Raw genomic sequence first — 21,176 nt, 5'->3', positions numbered from 1 at the left:
GCGGGTCGAGATTCCGATGTGGCATATAGAGCCGGCGACTCTGTAGATCGGCCTCAGTCGCTGGCGAGAGCTTGAAAATGTGAAGTCGCGCTCAGGGATTCGCCGGGTGCCATTGCCATATTGAACGAGAATTGGCAAAAACATCCGCCCCAACCATATCTGTGATTATATAGTGACCACCTAGCTCAAAAAAAATTAATTAAAATCAAAACTGATAGTCCCTGTAACGGGCGAAAAACAAAGAAAACTGCCATATAAATTGCACAAAGCCCAGATCAGCTAATCAGTCTGATTAAGGTGAGTTATTCAAGCCGCAGTTAAGGGCGACACGCGACCAGGTTCGGTTTTCAATAATAAAGTATATTAGGCTCACACGGCGTGTGATGGATGGGTGTTGCCATCATCAGCTGTTACTTCTCCTAATATTACTATTTCAATTAAAATGTGTCTATAAATATTCCGAATTCCAATTTTAAGCAATACTAAGCAATGTTTCTTAATGTTGCAAGCAACCACGTTCGTTATTTTTAAACGTACTTAATTACGAACACATGGCGTATGATTGATGTGATGAGAGAGCGTCAGCTGTTGCCAAATTTTAATCGGTTTAATTTGGCTTTTGGGCCCACACAGAAATGGGAACTTAAAGGATACCCGTATTCATGCAAATCCTAGCCAATCAAATGACTTATCTTTCATCTATGAATGTTCTTGGGAAAGCTGTCCGCCAGATGATAGACACATAGCAAATTCGAAGCACGTAATAAACAAATGTTTGCGGAACTTCCACCTTTTAGCCCCAAGTCACATACCTACACCCGGGCTAATTGTCTTTGTGTGTTGTGTGGGCGTTACGTAAATCAAAGTTCAAAAGTTTTTGCGGCCCAGGATTAGGTCCTAGCTGCATGTGGCCTCCTGGCTTCGGAATCGATTTCAACTCGCTCGCCGCGCTGTGTTCGGGTTTCCTAATTAGTGCAGAGGTTCCCTCGGGGGAGAAAGCCACCATGTCATTGCCAGAAAGCCAGACGCAGACTTCAACAGGTGCTCATCCCTTGTCTCCGCTCCTTTCTTGCAGGTATCATGAAATCCACCATTTCCTTGCTGCTGGTCGTCATCTGCACCGTGGTCCTGGCCGCGCAACAGAGCCAAGCGAAAAGTGAGTACACCTGAAGAAATGTACTAGTGCAAACCTTTTTTTTAGTCATGGAACTACGAATCTTCTGATAAGTTGTTGTAATAAATATTTTGGTTTGTATGGGGACTTTTGGGCTACGTTTTATATTTCTTCAATATAATGAATGTTGAAAATGATAAGAAATATTAACCAGTCTCTTTATAAAACAATAATATCCTTCTTATGCAGTTTTCGGTATAAACTTCATAAAAACACATGACTTCTTGGATACTCTAACCAAGGTAAAAGGGTTTTAAGATTGCGAACTAACTTTAAATAAGCTATATTTTTTTAAATACACTAGCAGCTTTTTAGCAGTACTTGTTTTTGCTGGTGTCTTTCCTTAAAGTCCTCATTTTGCAAATTTGCAGGTGAACTTCCCATGAAATATTCATTATGTTGAAGCGTGAAAAACAAAGTCGTAAATGGGTCGAAGGGGTAGCTTGATATCCGCCCGTCGAGACAGCATCAACTGTTGCAGTTTAATGCAACGCAAACAAAGGGACGTTTTGTTTTTCCAGCTGTGGGAACGTTTAATGGCAACAACAAGGGCGTCGTAACAGGGGGCTGTGAAAATGAGAAAATGGGAAGCAGTTTCCATTTCCCAAGCAAGTTGCAACTGTCTCAGACACACGAGCCATGTGCGACAACAGTTTCCTTGCAATTATTAATAGTGAATGTGAAGTGACTCGGCGAGTGAGGCCTTCAAGTCGTCCGCTTCCCTCCAAAACCCATCTAATTTCCCATTTGCTCTATTGCCAAAAGTTGTTGATTTGATTGCCTTTGAAACGGCATTTAAGATGTTGGCAGCCTAACTTATTTAGAGCTCCCCAAGCGATTTCTTGGGCAATATTGAAGGGCGGGCAAACAAGGAAGTCAGAGAATCCAAATAAATGTAAAAAAGCAGGCAGAGAGCGGATTTTAATATGCAAATATTTATTTAATATTCACTTTTTGTGAAAATTAATTTTAATATTTAATGCTTATACAAATTTCAATATAATTGGGTAGTAACAAAACCGATATTATTAAAAGTATATGGTGTTGTATATTAATAAAATTATAAAGGTTACATGAGTTGCTTACAGAAACTCATCAGCTTGGCGAGGTCCTGCCGCAAGGTTCCCACCTCCCTGCGTGTGTCAAGGACAACTCCCAAGTGTGCAACAGGAAAATTTATGTTTGCCTGTGTGGGCGGAAATTCAAAAACAGCAGAAAGTCAAAAGTTTGTTCACACACAGCCAGGCGGGCAAACAAAATGAAACTGAACCGTCATGGGGTCAAATGGTTATCGGCGGATGTCTCTCTGGAGCTTTGAGCGGGCGATTAAAGATTTTTGGCAGTAAAGAAATCCACATGAGGAGTCTATCTGCCAGTAATGGGAAAAATATTGAGGGTGGATGTGGGTGCGTTCCGAAATGCACACGCAATATCGATTAGCTTCCAGGACAGTGCTATTTCCCATTTTAAGCCTTTTTAAGGCTAGTAGCAGATTATCAAAGATGGGCAATAAAATAGGCCCACAGAAAAACATTTACGAAAAATAAATATATAAAATATATATATAATAAAATGGTACCATTATGATAAATATACTTTTTTTTTAGAAATTGGAATTATAGAAAATAAATTTTTAACTCATTTAATTATTTAAAGGGAAACAAACTAATTAAAATTAATGTTGGTTTTAGTTATACATATTTTTTATAATAAATAATTATTTTGTTAATATCCTTATAAGAGTATTAAACTTGAGGAAGCCCTGCTTGACTTATTAATTTTTCAATCTTCTTGCAGAGGGATGCCAGGCCTTCGGTCATGTTTGCTACGGTGGTCATGGCAAGCGTTCCCTGAGCCCCGGATCCGGGTCGGGCACGGGAGTGGGCATGGGCGAGACAGCCTCCGGGGGCCAGGAACAGGACTATGTGCGTCCAAACGGCCTGCTGCCCATGATGGCGCCGAATGAACAGGTTGCGGTGCCGCCCGAGGGCGACTTTAATGACTATCCCGCCCGCCAGGTGCTCTACAAAATCATGAGATCATGGGTAAGTGCTGTGTCAACATGTATCATATACTTTAAGTACTTAATGTAGTGTAGAAAATATTTTATGCACATCTAAATTATAATTATAGTCGAAATTAAATTTATATATTTAATTTGAATTTATTACTGCAGTTCTGAATATTAATAGCGTTGATTTTTCCCTTCAGTTCAACCGACCACGACGACCGGCCGCTCGACTGGGTGAACTGGATTATCCCTTGGCCAATTCCGCCGAGATCAACGCATTGAACTAAGACGTGGAAAACATCAAACCTCACATATCCACAACAGCGAAAACAACAACTAGAACTAACCTCAAGAACGAGAGCAACAACAACAGCAGCATCAACAGCAACAGCAACAAGAACACATGAATTACTTATGAATGTTAATTACTTTCGCAACTTGTATAAAATGTTTGATAAATGTCTACACATACCGAGCAGTCAATTTTCGTGCTAATTGCATAAGCATCAAACTTGAGAAAAACCAACTGAAATTTTTAGGGGCTGGTAAGGATTTCAGTGTCAAAAAAAAAGGAGCAGAAGGCGATGAATAAATCGAAGCAAACGGCAAAGACAGCGTGTTTCAATGTTTATATATAAAATACATATATTTTAACTATTTTTATTTACGAGGAAAGCGAAAGACTATATGTAGTTGTAATTTTACTTTAAATAAAGAATATATATAGCTCCAAGATAAAATTTAAAGGAAAACTTTGTAAGCTGTGTATACTAAACATTGTAGGTGTACATTTAAAGGATGGCAGCCCAACGCAAACAAATTGTTCCCAACAGTTTTATTTATAAAGAGATGCTTGTTTAAATAAATTAAATAATGTGCTATAGAAGCAGAAAATGTATGATTATGTATGATTGCTTTTTGTAGCTGTGTAATTTTGCGAATTTTGGTTTTATTTTACAGATGAGAGATATCATAACATTTTTTTAAACATATTACCTTGCTTTTTTAAGGAGCACATTAGCGCACTTAAGAATATGAAAATCACCTTTCTATTGTATGTTTTACATAATGTTATTTTATTTGTAATTAAATTAAATTTTTCGGCTGAGTCGAGGCCCATTTTAAAAAGGGGCGTTTGATGGCTGTCAGCTCCTCGCCTTAAATTTCTTGACCAGAATCAAACAAAACTAATTTCACAAAATCCAAAACATATATAATGCACTCAATGAACGGTTTAAAAGTAGGGGTTTTTAAACCCTTGAGGTATAATCCTTCATTCAGGAGTTTTACCGCAGTGAATAAGCCTTGCAATGATCCTTCCAATGAACCTTGCAAAGATACGCGCAAGAATCCTCAAAAATATGTTTACAATATCTTTGTCAAAAACAACAAAAAAACTATGCAAAAAGGATTTAAAAAACCCATCAACAAAAACTCCCTTATACTTACGCCCACAAATCTCCGAAGCCTGTGGCGTTCACAGTTGGGATAATATAATGGAAATGAATGACACTGTAATGGGTACTTGAGACACTTTAACCTTGGTTAACAAATTAGGCGTGAACGTAAAATATTTAGAAAGCGTCGAACCCTTATCAACTTGGCATTGGTGGGTTAAACAGCAATAGTCCAATAAAAAATACTTGGGGTATACAATGTGTCATAGGTGTTATTGCCAATTCCCAGGTCAGATACTACGAATTCTCCCAAATTCTAACTACCAATAACCATAAACAAAATGAAGATTGCTAAGCGATTAGAAACATTCACGGTTATTTGCCGAAAAATCAAAAACAAACTGCCCGGCAACTGATAAGGATTCGGAATATGAAACTATATAAGCCCGCGGCCAGGTCTTCAGGGACCAAAAAGAAAGCGAAAGTGAAAGAGAAATGCAGTTCTTCGGGGTGATCCTTACCATAGGCTTGGGCATTTTCTGCTCGATCAGCGAATCGGAGGGCCATGGCATGATGTTGAATCCGGCCGGGAGGTCTTCACGATGGCGCTACGATTCGACGGCGCCCACAAATTACGATGATAACGCCTTATATTGCGGTGGTTTATGGGTAAGATTGACCGAGGAAAATTACCCTAACGATCCTACTTTACGAGGCTTTTGATCCGTTAGAAACAAACCCAAAACGGTGGCAACTGTGGACTTTGTGGAGATGATTGGAGCTTGGAGCAGCCGCGCCCCAACGAGCTGGGCGGAAAATATGGCAGTGGAGTGATCGTGAAAAGCTACGCCGGAGTGACGGAGGCAGACATTAGTGTTAGGATTACGGCAAATCACCTGGGCTATTTTCGGTTCCACATCTGCAACTTGGATGAAAACGGCAGCGAGTCGGAAAACTGCTTCAACCAGTATCCCCTGAACTTCACCGATGGCGGCCAGAAGTACAACATCAACTCAACCACAGGCGACATCCCAGTGACCGTGAAACTCCCCACCGATCTCAACTGCATCCACTGCGTTCTGCGCTGGACCTACACGGCGGGAAACAATTGGGGAGTGTGTGAAGATGGATCCGGGGCCATGGGCTGCGGTGACCAGGAAACCTTTGTAAACTGCGCCGACATCAGTGTACTGTCCTCGGCGAGAAGCATCCTTAAGGAGGTGCCAGTGGAAGTGGCGGAAACTGTTTGAAACGTTGTCCTCCTCGAACAACTTCGTTAATCTCAGAAAATTATTTATACTTCTCATTAGATCACCAGCATCAAGTTATTTTTAAGAAGTGGACTGACTCATAGCTCTGGTTAAATAATAAATATGCAAAGTTCCAATAGTTATGAATGTATATTTTTCTTTTATTCAATAAATTTATCATCGTATATATTTATTAAACATATATATGTGTGAGTGTTCCAAGTGTTTGTGTATGTGGATTGTTTGGTAATGGTTTGTCTTCGAGGTCAAGGGCTACGCACTGCCACCTCCTCAGATGGATCCTACTAATTAAGTACTCTCTTCCGAAAGCCCCTGTCTCAGACGTGAATAAGATTTGCACGTTTCCGTATTTAAATATTCTGTACTTGTTTTGGTTTAAGCTATCCTGTATATTTTCGTATTTGTATATTGTATTTTAATATTCATAATTTGTCTTAAGTGTTCCGTGGCTTACAAAATACGTTTCACAATAACTGGCTTATTAGTTAACTTCACAAATAAGTTGTATGTATATATATATATATATATATAATCTTTCGTTAATATTTTACAAAGCCTTCAAAAGTCAATTGCAAATAATACTCGGGAAATTTCACTACAAACTCAAATGTCGCATGGTAACCTCAGAATTGTGCCATCAATCATTGACTCAAGAATGTTATTTTGCTTTCCGCTTATTTAACAATTAACTAACCAAAACGCAAACAACAGTGTGTAACCTCGATTGCCACTAGAGATGTCATCAATCAGATGAATGTAGGTATAAATTTAGCTCTATACTGTGAGGAGGGTTCAGCTACGATTTAAAATGCCCTCCTCGATTAAAAACTATACAAAACACACTCGCCCTTTATCGTCAAAATGTGCGAATCGCTCACAACTGAATTACAAGAGTTTTGAACCCTTTCCGGGGTCTCGTGCCTAAATCTCCCCCAATCTCCATTTAAAAGCATTTTAAAATACAGTGGATGCCCTTCGAGAAAAATAGATGTATATTTTCACTTATTCATGTGGGGAGCAGGCCCTTCGCTTCTCTACCAAATATTTTGTTATAAAAGCACCTTATAAATTTTACACGTACTCGCAAAGTTTGCGCACTTGCCTCGCTTGTATAAATAGCTAAATAGTTCATCTGTTACTTTTACTTTGTTCAAAAATCGTTTTTAACATTATACAACACTATCTGTATTTTTTGGTTTTCTTTCTTTGTAGTACCTGAATTTTAGAATTTTGTATCCGAAACGCCATTTTTGTTGAGTGTTTGCTGACTGAGTTGTTTCCTTTTTGTTCTCAATCTCGTATTTGCCAAAAGCTGCTTTAGCATTTCCTGCCAGTTTTACATTTTCTGTGCTTAATTTTCATAGTCCGAAATGTTGGTTGCCAAAAATGTTCTTTGTTGTATCAGTTATTTGTTTTGTATGGGTTTTCGAACTTGGTACAGGTCAAAAGGTTTGTGTTTCGTCTTCGCTTGACCTAATTGACAAACATTTGTTTACTTAGCTTCATTGAGGGTTCGATATTGTAATATTGTTGGTTAAGCTTTGTCATTGGCACAAGTTTGCTTGCTAGGGGGAGGAGTTCGGGAGGAGTTGGTCAAATAAAAGCAACCTGCTGTGTGCCTTCTACTAGGATTAAGTTCACACAATGGTTCGAATTCACTTATAAACTTGGTTTTATTTTTGTTTTTATTTGTATTTGTATTCTTTAACATTAACACGCTACATTTTACGCTCATCGCTTTTTATCATATAAAATTTCGTTTGTTCTCTAATTAATACAAATAACTAATAGGTAATTAAAACTTATCATCGTACAGAATCTAACTAAAATATTATTAAACACGAAACTAATAAAATAATAAAAGACTACGTGAGTTCATTTAAAATGTTACAAATTTGTTAATTTTTATTGTATTGTTCTGGTTAATTTCTATAATTGCAGCGTCCAGAAAATGGAACTAAATGGAAGCGGTTTTCAATTTAATTCACATATTTTATTTTATGATTTTCATTGTTGCGTATTTTAAAAGATAGTGGTAACTGTAGTGTGAATATGGTTACTATAATTTTTTTCCACTATTTTATATGTGTAAGTTTTGTTTAATTGTTTTTGCAACTGTTGCTTCTGCGGGCAAAACACATGAAAGATATCTTAAAACTGTGACTGACCTTGGCGGAAGAAAAACTTGAAAAATACTTAAGATTAGAAAGCATAATTAAACACATAAGTCAGCGACAACATTAAAAATGTAACAATTTACAAAGAACAGAATTTTGCATACGAATAAAATGCAGTCACATACTTAAAACAATAATTAAAACTAAATTTATTTCAACCGAAATGGTAAACAATGTTAAATAGTATATTGCAGCAACAGTGGAAGACAGTTAGTTCTCTCATTCTCTCTCTTTTTGTTTTCTTTCATTCTGTAATAAATTGTCGATCATTTTCTTTTTGAAGTTTATTTTTCGGTGTGTGTACAATTTAAAAACAGGCTATACTAAAATAATAATAAAAATATATATATAAATTATAATTCAATTAGACAACAGTGTAAAAAGCCAATTCAAGGAAATGTACATACAATTTAAAAAGGTTTGTGTTCGCATAAGCTTTGAGAACAAAAGCAAACAGTTTAAAAGCATTTAGATGTGTGCGAGTGGGTGTTAATGTGGGTGTTTCTTGGGGGTTTGTTCTCGTTAAAAATTTTATGACTAAATATACAATACAACTACAGCGTTCATTTCAAGTTTCTTACTGTTCGATTTATACAATTCTTTGCTTGTGCTTAATACACTTCAAAATTAATGTGCAATTTAAGTTAAGGCTTAACATCTATTTCCGTAGTTTTTTCTTAGCTCTTCCAATTTGTTAGTTGCAGTTGCTCCTGTAAATTAAAACCTAAGCCTTTACGCGGGGTTATACAATGTTTCCATTATGTATTCTTTTTACGTTTTCTATGTATGTACTTCATATGTGCTTCAAAAGTTCAAATTTTCATCAAAATTCCTACCTCCTCTGTGTTGGTTGCTCCTGATTTATTAAGCTGCTTAATAAATTCATTCGTAATCAGTTCCTCCTCTCTACTCACAAATTACCTTGCTTGTACATATTTTGTATGCCTATTGTAATTAAAAATTTGTAATTTTTTCTATTTTCTCTGTGTAATTCTCTCGCTATTTGCAGTTAGTAATAAAAACTAGTTAACCATGCATCTCATGCATGAGCTGTAGCTAAGTGTGAGCTGGTTTTTGTATCTCCCTTCCATTTTGTGAGTGTGCGTTGCTGCAATTGTTTCTGTCGATTCGTTTACTATCCTTAAGTAATGTTGTCACTTGCAGCAAACAATCTGTTGTGTTGTCCTGTAGTCCTGCACCCGCCAAACTCCACGTCCTCATCCTTGTCCACTCCTCCTTACTTGTACTTGGCATCAGATTCCGTGGCTTTGGCGGCGGGCTGGGGCTGCTGCTCGGAGTGCTGTTGTTGGTGTCCACCTGTCGTTCAGTAATATTGAAAAACATCTGTACAATGTTTTCGTTAGGGATGAAAATGAAATTAAAATTAAACTCAAATAATAACAAAATATTGCAGGTTGAAAAAAAAGATTAACAAAATATAAAATTTAAAAAGAAAAACTACTCGTATAAATGTTAAAATTTCTATATTAAGCTGAATTAATAAAATGTACTTTACAAATAAGAATACCAATAGAATTAATGAGTTTTAGACAATCGAATCTTTATAATTTATTTTTCATATGATATCATATAAATATACTTTATAAAATGTGTTTTACATTTAATATTATTTAAATATCCTTTTTAAAATTGTTTTTACATTTAATATCATATAGGGAATCTATATTAAACGTATTTTAGATTTGTTATCAAATAGGTTACTTTTAAGGATTCTTTTAAAATATATTTTATTATAATTCATTGTACCTATTATGTCACATGAAGATGCATTTTATATTTAATATTATATAGGAACTCTGCTAATTACCTGTCGCATTGGTGGCCTGTACATTCAAGCCGGTGCTACTGGCACTCAAAGTGGTCGACGACGAGTTGGAGTCGGACGGCGTGTTGGGACCCGCCGAGTGCGGAGTGCAGGATGCCTGGCCCAGTAGCTTCTGGCGCACCTCTCGTATCTTCAGCTGCAGATCTTGCTTGCGCGGAAAGACATCGATGTGCTTGGTCTGTTTGTTGAGTTTGGCATAATTACTTTAATGGGCAAATTAAAAATTCTGAGGACAACTCACCTGAAAGGCAATGGTGGCCTGGGCAGTGGGGAAGTTACCGTGCTCGGCAAACAGCTGCATGACCAGGTGGCGACGCGTCTCCAGCACCTTGCGGTGCCCCTTCTCGCTGGCATCCGAGCGAGCGCTCTGCAGCGGTGTCTTTGGCGTCCTGGGCGAGCGGCCCGCTTGGTCAGAGCACTCCAGTTCTGCAAGGCGTTCGTCTTCATTAGGTATTTGAAAATAAAGGTAAATGTATAAATTCAAAAGCCCTCTAAAACGTGCCTAGTCCTTTGAAGCTTTTTACTCAGATTCAAATTTTGGAAAATATATATTATATATATATATATTGCAAGTAGACTCACCCTTTAACTCGTTGGTGAAGTCTGGACCGAAGAAACGCTGGGTGGTTGTGGGTGGAGCCGAAGCTGGTTCGTCAATGGAATCGTCATCGCACACTGCACAATTCAAGGAAATTAATAGCTTTAATAGTCTCTAAGTGGGTTATGGATTAAAAACTCACTTAGTTTCTGAACTGGCGGCGGAGCCGTGTTCTTCTTGCGGTAGTTCGTGCCATAAACTCGCGGCGAAGAGGGCACTGCAATGGCACTGGGCGACTGGCAATCCTCCGGCTGAAACTGCGGCAGGGCCTTGTACTTCTTCTCAAAGTCCACCTGCTTGAGCACACTGCTGTAGATTCAAAAAGGTTAGTACAATAGTTTCATAAACAGGTACTTTTTCTCCTCTTACTTGTTCATCTCATCGTTCTTCTTTTTGAGGGCCGCTGCCGCTGATCCTGGAGCTGCCTTCATCGGCGACTTGGGCTGCTGATTGAGGTTGCTGTTGCTGCTGCTGGTGGTCGGCGTCAGAGGCAGTTGCTCATCGCTGTTTGGCGTTGTTGTCGAGGACGTGGGCGTGGGCAGGGCTGAACTGAGGCTGCTGCTGTTCACATGGCCTATGATCGGCGACGATCCCTCCATCATTGTGGGCGAGTGCAGCTTGCGGCTAATGTGCTGTCCGTTGCTGGCCCCCAGATTGGCTCCAAAGGACACATTGCTCTCCGACTTGGTTTGGGCTACGGGAAATAATTATTTGATTGTAAAATATGTTCACCGGCTGAAGTTGGGCTGAACACTTACATAGATTCTTGCGCCGCTGAAGTGGCGCTCGTCCCAATTGGGCTGGCGTGGGAGCCAGAATAAACTGCTGGCCATCGGCATCCATGTCGCTCTCATCGCCGCCACTAGCTGCTGCTGATGAACATGCCTCCATGCCTCGCTCTGGTGGCGCACTCATCAGATATGTGGCCGACTTGGGTGTGGAGGGCATTGATTTGTATGAGGGCGAACTAGCCGGCGGCTCGGCACTGTGGCTTGGCGTATATCCATGCAGCAGCATCGTGGGCTGGGCACTCACTGGAGGAGGCAATGAAGACAGACCGTTGTGATTCTTGAAAATGTAACTTCCTGGTGGAAATGCGTCTAGCTGCAGGTGCTCCAGGCTGGGAGTACCCGGTTGGTGGGAGCGCGGCAGCAAAGGGTACTGCAAAGGCATTCAATCAGATATTAAAAGGCATTACACAGCAAGTTTGATTTCTCTTACCGGATTGCTCATGGCAAAGAACATCTTCTGGCCCTGCGATGGTCCTCCGCCCATGATCTGGGCGGGCGCTGAGGCGGGCGGCGTGGCAATGCTGGCCGCATGGCCCAATCCCATGCCCGCCGGCGACGATGGCACACACGCCTGGTGGGCAGCTGCGGAACAAGAGGTGGAATTGGTGGATGAAGAGGGTTGAGTTGTGGTCGAGTTTATCATGACAATGCTGGAGCCACTGGTGGCCACAGGAGCAGCAGAGCTGGCTGCTGTGATGGTTAGCTCGTTGGCATTACTACTACTATGATTTGTTGCAGCCGCAGTCGCCTTTGTCAGCACGGTAAGAGTCGCACCAGTTGCCTGACTGGTGACTGTTGCCCCGGCAGACGTGGATGTGGCCGTTGCAGCCGTCAGGATGCGGGCATTGGCCGGCAAGGTGATCTTATTACAGGCATTGATGCTGATAAAGGACACTGGTCGAAGGGTGGCGGCTCCGGAGACGGGTGTTGCTGCCGTGCCAGTCACGTGTTGCTGGTTGTACGCATTGACATCGGTGATGAGCAACATGGTAGCAGGCTGGGATGTGGCCACCTGGTCTTTGCCCGCCACCTTTGGCTCTTCCTGCCTTTCGCCACCATCCCCATCTGCTCCTTCCTCGTCCTCTTCATCCTGGCCGTGCAATGTGTCCAGAACCAGGGCATCGTACAGGATTGCTGCTCGTCCTGTGCCCTTGTGGCTGCCACCCAGTTCGCCTCCTTCTTGCAGAGTCAGCAGTTTTCGTATGATTGGCGTGGCATTGTTAGTATTGCATGTTATTGTTGTTGTGGTTGTTGGTTGGTGTTGTGTAGGAAAATTGGAAAATTTATTAGGGGCTTCTTTACTGGCTGGGTTGGAGCAGGAGGATGATGATGCGGATGTGGATGTGACCGTGGCAATCACTGGTGAGCCCTGAACCTTCTGCTTGAAAAACAACGGCGGCGGAGTGTTGTGGGGATGGACATGGGGATGTGGTTGCGTTCGTATGATGGTGAAGTGATTGATGGTGGGTGTGGGCACGCGAGTGATGACCGTTGGCGGAGTCTCCCCGCGACGCTGGTGCAGGTGCTTCAGCTGCTGGTGCGGGGAGATCGAAGGTTGCAGTGGCGTCAGGGATCGCACTATGGTGAACTGCTTGCGCTTGATGGGCGTCACAATGGTGGTGGCCACAGGCGGTGGCGTGGGTGTGGGCGTTATAACAGTCTTGGGCATCGCATAGGGCGCCATATCATCGAAGCCCGCACTGGCATTTACACTAGCCAGCTCTTGCATGAACTGCTCGTCGTCCTCGTAATCTTCGTCGTCGTCCTCATCGTCTTCATCCTCATCCTCGTCTTCCTCTGGCTCTTGATCATCCAAGACCGCAGTATCCTTTTCCTGGTTCTCCCCCGTCTTGGCCCCCTTCGGATTATCTTTCCCACTCGGCTCTTCTTCTACGATTGATTGATTGATTGTTTGTTATGGGTGAGGTGAGGAAAATGACAGCGCGACAAAGGAAGATCAATAGTGGGTAGGTTTGTTAATTGTGTGTGAAAGAGAGAAAGTGAAAGAAACAGAGAGAAGATGTTATGCCATGAAGAAAGCTTTCGTTGGAAAAACTTTGCAGGTGATCTTGCGAATGATAAATGATAAGTGGGGATCGGGAGTGAGGCGATCGATGGAAGTGCTGGGATGGTTCCAATTTTTCTGCTGCCGATTCGGGTTTTGGCACAAAACTTTAGGTCAAAACACTACGTAAATAAACTCAAATGGCGCCAACAAATCATAGTAGAAATAATGCCAGTTGTAGCTAACACTAAATAAGGTTTAAATTAGGAAATACGCTATATAGAAATAAAAATACAATCATACAAAATAAAAGGGGACTATTTTCAAATTCATTCATGACCATCCCTAATTTTCCAAGCGGATGTTACTCACCTCTCAGATCCGTGGGACTGCGATGAGGATGGTGCATGGGGTAGTGGAACTGCTTCTGACTCAAAGCCGTCGCCGTTGGCACATTGAAGTTGAAGATGGCACCGACGCTGCTGCTGCTCGGAGGCGGAGCACTGACCACGCCCCCTCCGGCGGCGGATCCCGAGCCTCCGTTCAGCTTGTACGGCGACGGCGGCTCCTGCTTGATGTCCTCCTGCTTGATATGTGGCTGCAGGGAGGCAGCGTCCTCCGGCTTGCCACCGCTGCCCTTGGGGCTAATGGGCATCGACTTGAAGGCGCCGCCTAAGGGATCAGAATTTATGGGGAGTGCTTCGATTAGCATGGAATGTCTTGGTGGAAATAAGCGGGGGTTTGCTCGCCTGTGGGTTGGAATGGTGTTACACCGATTGGATTCTTGGGACTAGTGTACTGCGTGTAAATGGACATCTGGGTGTATGGCAGCATGTTGCTCTCCAGAACCGGGTGGGCCTTGATGGCCTTCGGTTTGAGTGTGATCTCGCGCTCTCCTCCGCTGAGCGGCGGTGCGCTCATGGCCTGGCCATTGGCACCGGCTGTACTGTGCTCCTCCGTCGAACGCTTAAGGGTAATGATGTTTAGAAAATGGAGGGTTCAGCTTTATAAGTATTTTATATTCACCTGATTCGCCTCTGGCTGCTGCTTGCGGTAGTCAAAGGGTGCATCGTCCATGTCCGAGTCGTTCACCCGCTCGCGGCAGTGCAGATCGAGCTTCTTGACGGGCTGCTGCGGCTGCTCCTCCTCCACCACCAGCATCTGCTCGTCCTCGTCGGAGGGAAGCTCATTCTTCATCAGGTTGCCATTGCCGCTGGCCTTCGTCGAGATCGTAGTTGGCGCCTCATCGCAGGTGCTGTTATAGTTGTCGATCGTCAGCGGTATGATGTCGCCCTGCAGATCAGAGGATATGCCCTGGCCACCACAGCTGCCGCTTCCACCTGGCGTTGAGGGGCACATGTCGTGTTCCAGGGAATCGGAACCATCCACCGAGACCAGGCGCTGCTTGGCTTCACCCGCTTCGGCTGCTCCGCCCGCCTTTCCACCCGGCGTGGCCGTCGAAGTGGACGACTTGCGGCGATCCTTGGAGCACCACTTCCAATCCGGATGCAGCTTGAAGTGCGCATCCTTCACAGAGCTAGCCAACTCATGGTACTGCGCCTTCTGCTCTGGCTTCAGGGCGTACCACCACTCGCCTAGGATCTTGCTGACCGTACGATTGTCCTGATTCGGATGCTTCTTGTGCACCATCTTGCGGTGCTTCTTCGAAAAGATCATGAAGGCGTTCATTGGTCGCCGGATCTTCTTGTTCGGCTGCCCAGCCGCTCCTGCTCCTGCTGCTCCTGCCTGCTGTTGCTGCTGTTGTTGCTGCAGGGCACTCAGCGATTGACTGCGCCGCTTGGCAGCCGAGGTGGCTGGTGCACCGGCTACTCCATCGCTCGCATCATGGCACTCCTCCAGCTTGCGTATGTTGCTGTTGTGGGTGGGCAGGCGCACGTTTTGCTTCTTGCCGTTGCTGCCTGACCCAGGCGGGGTGGCCTCGAACACATCATCGTCCAGCTGGTCGTCCGCCTCCTCCGGCTGCTGCTGCTGCCTCAGGTTGGCCACTGCGGCTGCTGCTGCTGCCGCCGCCTTCGCATCGTTCATGGAGCAGTTGAGCGGCTTGCCCGGCGAGCAGAGTGGAGCGGGCACAACCAGATGGTTGTTGTTGTGGTTCAGCGGCATCTGCGGCGGCGACTGTTGCTGCTGGTGCAGTTGTTGCTGTGGATGCTGCTGCTGGAGTTGCTGCTGCTGCTGTTGCATCATTACCACGTTGTAACTGCTGGATGAGGTGGTCAAGGTCGGAGTGGCCGGAGCTGGCGGCGCCTTGCTCATGGGTGTCATATGCGGCAGCAGGTGGAACCAGCGCGCGTTGTAGCCTGTAAATAACGATGGGGTAGATATTAAGTTTCGCAAATAATAAATATAGTTACACAGTATTGACAGTAAGGGAATAAAAAAGGTAAGGTTTAATTCATGTTTATAAAGATATCCGTTTATAAATAGAAATACGTGTTAAAAAACTAGTTAGTTGTTGCAGACTGCTCAAAAAGTTATAGAAAAAGGGGAATAATGTTGGATAAATATGAATTCTAAATTTTTCTGGAAAATTAAGTTCGTAAATAAATTTTGTATTGAAAATTATGGATTATACTTCAATTATAATCTGCCAATATTAATAAACTTGAAGGTTTCATAACATAAATTGGTGTTTAACTATTTCTTAAATATAAACTATAATTTTTATGTAGATGTCTTGAATCTTTTTTTAAATCTTTTATAAAGTTTAAATACATAGATCAGTATTCAGATGAATTTTAACTGATCCTTATATATATAAATCTTTTGTTTACAGATCGCTGAGACCATCTTAGTTAGGACTCCTACTCTTAGACCTTTTCCTTTTTTATAAATAACTGTTCCCTAACTCACCGTTTTTTGGCAGCATCTTCTCCTGTCCCACGGACGCCGCAGTGGCCGCCGTCGAGGTGGGCGTGTTGGGCTGATGAAATGAAACCGTAGTGGGCGGCAGGGGCACAGTCAGCTGGGTGGCGTCCACGATCACGGGATGAAAGGTCTGCCCGCCGGAGACCACCACATGCGGATGTTGCTGCGGCTGTGGTGGATGTGGCTGCTGCTGCTGGCTGCTGGAAATGCGTATAACGCTGGTGGCGTGACCCACGCTGTTGTTGCTGCTGCTGCTGGTGGGTGGTGCCGTTGGCGCTGGCAGACTGGCAGGTGGCGGCGGAGGCGGCTGGTGGTGGTGGTGCTGCTGCTGCAGTTGGTGGTGCTGCGGCGGTGGGGCATGCATCACCAGCGAAACGGGCGTCGTTTGCGGCGGCAGTGGTTGGCTGCCAACCGCTGGTGTTGCTGCCGTAGCTGCAACATGAGTATTGTTGCTGCTGCTGCTGCTAGCCTCCCAGCCATTGTTGTTGTTATTGCTGTTGCTGCTGCTGTTGTTGTTGGCATTGTAGAGCACCGGACTGGGTGTTGTTTTCCACTTGGAGTCGAGCGGTACGGCCACAGGTTGCTGCTGCTGTTGTTGTTGCTGCTGCTGCTGCGACTGGTTGGCGATGGGCGTGAAAAAGTTCTGCCTGTGACTGGCGGACACATTGACCGGCGAGTGGGCAATGGCATTTAGAGGCGAGGCTCCGGCGTGGTTCACAGGTGAGGTGTACGAGGGCGTGGCAGATCGAGAGCTGCTCAGCGACACTGGAAAACACGAAATAAAATGTACATTAACTACTGATTCTGTGGTTGCAATCGAGAGGCTTTAAAAATGTCTTTCTCTGTCAATCTCTTGGCATTACATAAGCACTGCAGATATAGTTTGGCCCCCAGCTCAAAGTCCTGGAACGCATTCATGACGTCCTCTCGCTCCTCTTGAGCATATTTCCAGGGAAATCTGTGCTTCGCCAACCGCTGCTTAAAATACACTTTTCTGCTTTCGTGTGTGTGTCTGTCCGTCTGTCTGTCACATTCGCTTTGTCCGCTGCATTCGCATCGCTTTGCTTTTTCCGTTCCTGCTCTTGGCTCTTCGCTTTTCTCGTGCTCTTGACAGTTCCCACTTTTCAGCATAAATGCGGCGAGGCGATCGCCGATTCTTCAGAGCGACGTTCTTTCCAAGGGCAGCGGGCAGCGACGTCAGCAGCATAAATCGAGCGCCGCTCGCTCTCTCCCACTCTCCCGCACTCTCTCTCGCGCTGCCATGTTTGTTTACCTGCCGTGTAGGTGTGCAGCACGAGCGGCCGTGTGTGCGTGCCTGGGCCGCTCTCAAGTGCATTTTTTGTTTAGGTAAAAACGAATCAAAGGCAGGGCAAATAACAAGAAGAGCTGAATAAAAGAAAAGAATCTGTTGCGCCTCGCACGCAGCCTCTGCCGACGTCGACGGTGGCGGCGCTGCCCTCGCTTTGTTCGTCTCAAGTGGCTCTGCCGCAGCGATCGCGACGTCTTTTACCTTTGCAGGTGCTTAGGAATGCGTAGGCGCAGGGCCGTCGAAGAGGGGTCAAAAGGGGGTCTGCTCTCCTTCCTTTCTAAGATCTTAAGAGTTGTTTGGGTTAAAAAAAGGGTATGGATCACTGATTTTCAAGGATCCTTTTTCACTCTTAAGTCTCTAAAGCATTTTGAATATTATATTATGGGGATTTAAATCATATAGAAGTTTTAAGAGTTGTTTTAAACTAATCTTACGAGTATTCCATATCCTGATTCTGAAATTGGGTCGGGTATCGGTGTCATTTTAAGCAGATTAGATTTATAGGAAAATCAAATGATAATATAGAAGGGCTTAGTTAGCCAAGGCCCCTAGGGGTTATTATATTCTAACCAATAGCACTAAAAGTTTATAAAATACATTAAACTTGTTATTATCAGTTTTTCCAAGACTCCCTAACAAAATCCTGTATACGCCCCTGGCTAAGCATCTCCCTTCGCCGCAGCCGCTGCTGCTGCTGCGCAGTCGCAGCGTCTGGCGTGTAAATCACGCTGCGGTCACACTCTCAAGTGGCCAGCGGGCGGGAGTGGGAGCAGGAGGGCAGATCCCGCTCTCTCCGGCGGACAATGGAACCCTTGATTCGTTTTCGGGATCAAAAGTGGAATCGGACACGACCTTTGCGCCGCAGCAGCGACACCTTTCATGAAAAGCGGCGGACAGTCGGACAGGCGGACGGACAAACGACCTTTGTTAAGGTGTGTGAAAAATGGACAGGGGTCGGGAAGGTAGAGGGGGAAATAAAGAACTACGGCGCTGCCACAATAAAACTTTATGATATGCATTTTATGGTGAATTGGAAATGCATCGAACCAGAAAACAAGAGACGGGAAAGGTCTCGGTCCGCACGACTCGACCAAGTGCGCTAACCTTTTCCAGAAACTAGGTAGGGTATCTACCAAGAGGATCAACAATGACCAACAAATAGAAGCATACGTTAGAGTATTTTTATGTTTTAGAGAACATAACTTTTGATTCAAATTTTTAATGAATCCCTTGAGGTCCTCAGTAATTAATTTAATATAGATTACATTATCTGCCTGTTTAAGACACAAGGCCAATCATAAATATATTTATTTTGAACCATAAAACCTTTATGCATCGCTCAGATAAACCTCTTTATTGGGCCGAATTTAATGTTCAAAAGGAGCTTGACACGCCCTTTACTGAAGGCCTGCTTTTTATGGTCTTTTGACGAACACTTTTCCCAGTGCCTCAGAAATCCGGTTCTGCTCTGAATGAAAGACCTTCGTGTCTTCTGCATTCCAAAGGAATACCTTAATGGGGCCCTCTGCAAGAAGAGGATTGGAGAACAGATTCCTCCGCCTGGTAGGGTGCACAAAGTTCTCCTGCCCCGAGCCGAAATCAAAGAACATTTTTCCAGAAGCGCCGTGAAGAATACCTTTCTAAGACCCCTGTGTCCGCTGGCCTCGTCTCTCTAATGGCGTGAAGCGGGATGGATTAACGGTTAAGCCGGCGCTGAACAGGTCGAAAAGGGACGGCACCAGGGGCCGGGAAGGCCAGCCTTGAAATGAATTGCTGCAAACTATGAATAAATTGGTCGAGCCGGGTTCCAAAACGGAATTCTAAATGCTTTTATGATGCCCCCGGCCGCTGGATCGTAAAGAGTCAAGAGGTGTGATGGTCGCCCAGCACCGTCGCACAGAGACTTACCCAGCATGACGGCCGCGTCGGTCTCCTCCTGATCGTAGCGACCTTTGACCCGGTAGTTGGGCGACGTCTCCGAGTCGCGAGAGGTGTCCTCATCGATCTGCGTCTTGCTGCTCGATCGGCTGTCGCTAGTAAATGAGATACAAGATAGATGGTTAGTTAAAAATCAAGAAGAGGTTGAATCAAAGTATTTCTTTTTCACGGTTTTTCTAAAAAGGTCTCTTTAAAAATCTTTAAGAGCCCTATGATTTATGAAAATGTCTAAATTTTTTGTCATTTAAGTATTAAGTTCATTTCAAATATCTTTCTTTATCATAGCATTGGTTTTTTTTTAACAATCTAACCCACTTTTCTTTTCATAACCTAAACTACGTTCAACTAGTATAATTATTTATTTATTTTTATTATTTATTTTTAGTAAATCTGGCTTAGATATCAACTAAGAATTAAAGAAATTAAGAATTAAAGAAAAGGTATTTTTATTTAAAATTGTGTTTACATTTAAAAGAAGTCAAAATGGTTAAAAGAGATCGGAACTATAACTTACCTGAGCAGACGACCCGGACCCGTGGACGAGGGCAGGGCACTGTTGTTGCCCTTCTGGTTGAGGTGCCGCGAGCAGAAGCCGCGCCGCTGAGATTCCTTGGTGCAGAGCATGCACAGGCGGCGCCACTGCTTCCCGTTGTACTTCTTGCGCACGCCGGACTCCGACTCCACGATGTCTCCCTTCTTGAAGCGGTGCGGCGTGGTGGCCTGAGATCTGTGGATGGCACTGCCGGTTTATTAGCAAGCGATTTCGCATTGATTTTTAACCTTTTTATGAGGAGTAGTAACTTCATGTAAAACTGATAGAAACCACAAGATTCCTATTTATTTTAAGTAAAATCGAAATGTCCTATTTCCTAAAAGTTTCGCTCACCTTGGTGTTGCTGGATGAGATCGTGGTGTGAGCCTCTGGTCGAGGAGACTGGACGTGCTGCCGCGGCTCTGCATGCTGCTCCGCTTGCTGCAGGCGCTCATCTTCTCCGTGTCCAGGTCGCCGGCCGCCGGGGAGTATCCGATGCCGACCCTCTTGAGTTCGTCGTCCGAGTCGTAGTCGTCGTAGCCCCGCGACGACTGCTGCTGCTGTTGCTGCTGCACCTTGAGGTGCTGCCCATTGCTGCCCGGGGAGATCACGATGTCCGGCAGGCCGTTGGTCTGCTGGGGGTGCGACTGCGCCGCCTGGGCCACTTGCTCCGCTCCGTGCGAGGGGCCGGCGAACTGGGGTCGCGTCTGGAAGGGCGACGTGGCCGTCGTCCGATAATACTCTTCTTGTTTCACCAGGTGCTGCTGCGGCTGCTGGTGGTTGGGCGTGGGTGGTGCCGTGGGCAGTTTGCCATCGTAGCGGGTGGCCACGAAGGTCAATGGCGCGCCGGTGGCCGCCTTGGGGTAAACGATATTGCCACTGGGCACAGCCATCGCTTCGCCGGCTCCTGCTCCTCCTGCCGACACCTTCCGCTTGCCGCTGGATGCGGGGCCACTGGCTCCACCCGAGGGCGTCAGCTCGTTGAGCTCATCCCACCACGGCGGCTGCAGAAGCCGCAGATCGGCACGACGCACTACCTTGGTGGTGGCCTGCAAATATCACATATCATAATTAAAATCAGGTCACAATATAATAAAATAATATTGCTTTATTTTTAAAATCCTGAACAATGTTACCAAGTATGTCAAAAACAAATAAATAACAATAATAACATATTTTAGTTTTAATAAATTTTTATGGACTGTCTTGAAGGCTCCTCGAACTAACAGCTAAATACAAAA

General features: G+C 44.3%; 3 protein-coding genes across 11 annotated transcripts in view; 2 read left to right on the top strand and 1 right to left on the bottom strand.

Annotated features, from left to right (window-relative positions):
- Nucleotides 1-44: 44 nt before the first annotated feature.
- On the top strand, nt 45-3,668 carry LOC108031125 (neuropeptide CCHamide-2). The gene is made up of 4 exons (XM_017104339.3): nt 45-297; nt 1,076-1,156; nt 2,972-3,219; nt 3,386-3,668. The coding sequence occupies exons 2-4, from the start codon at nt 1,081-1,083 to the stop codon at nt 3,470-3,472; spliced, it is 411 nt and encodes a 136-aa protein (XP_016959828.1). The 5' UTR covers nt 45-297; nt 1,076-1,080; the 3' UTR covers nt 3,473-3,668.
- Nucleotides 3,669-5,077: 1,409 nt separating this feature from the next.
- Nucleotides 5,078-5,846, top strand: LOC108030968 (uncharacterized). Its single transcript, XM_017104168.3, has 2 exons — nt 5,078-5,251; nt 5,314-5,846. Exons 1-2 carry the CDS (start codon nt 5,078-5,080, stop codon nt 5,830-5,832), a joined length of 693 nt encoding a protein of 230 aa, XP_016959657.1. The 3' UTR covers nt 5,833-5,846.
- A 1,661-nt stretch (nt 5,847-7,507) lies between these two features.
- Nucleotides 7,508-21,176, bottom strand: part of LOC108031446 (putative transcription factor capicua) — a 45,362-nt gene continuing 31,693 nt past the window's right edge. For 2 of the 9 annotated variants that reach the window (XM_044090870.2, XM_044090872.2), the window contains exons 5-19: nt 20,290-20,984; nt 19,918-20,142; nt 19,374-19,498; nt 16,142-16,921; nt 14,297-15,588; nt 14,020-14,236; nt 13,643-13,942; nt 11,696-11,847; nt 11,233-11,635; nt 10,844-11,168; nt 10,617-10,783; nt 10,459-10,551; nt 10,118-10,317; nt 9,859-10,054; nt 7,508-9,347 (exon numbers count right to left, since the gene is read on the bottom strand). In XM_044090870.2, the coding sequence (XP_043946805.1) occupies nt 9,268-9,347; nt 9,859-10,054; nt 10,118-10,317; nt 10,459-10,551; nt 10,617-10,783; nt 10,844-11,168; nt 11,233-11,635; nt 11,696-11,847; nt 13,643-13,942; nt 14,020-14,236; nt 14,297-15,588; nt 16,142-16,921; nt 19,374-19,498; nt 19,918-20,142; nt 20,290-20,984 (5,250 nt within the window). In that variant the 3' untranslated portion in view covers nt 7,508-9,267. Of the gene's footprint in view, nt 9,375-9,858; nt 10,055-10,117; nt 10,318-10,458; nt 10,552-10,616; nt 10,784-10,843; nt 11,169-11,232; nt 11,636-11,695; nt 13,156-13,642; nt 13,943-14,019; nt 14,237-14,296; nt 15,589-16,141; nt 16,922-17,019; nt 17,327-19,373; nt 19,499-19,917; nt 20,143-20,289; nt 20,985-21,176 lie in introns of those variants that run through there. The other 7 variants (XM_044090875.2, XM_044090874.2, XM_044090873.2 and 4 more) reach the window with 7 other exon arrangements.

The sequence above is a fragment of the Drosophila biarmipes genome, chromosome 3R, assembly GCF_025231255.1.
Source record: "Drosophila biarmipes strain raj3 chromosome 3R, RU_DBia_V1.1, whole genome shotgun sequence".
Lineage (NCBI taxonomy): Eukaryota > Metazoa > Arthropoda > Insecta > Diptera > Drosophilidae > Drosophila > Drosophila biarmipes.
This window is presented reverse-complemented; position numbering and strand designations above follow the sequence as displayed.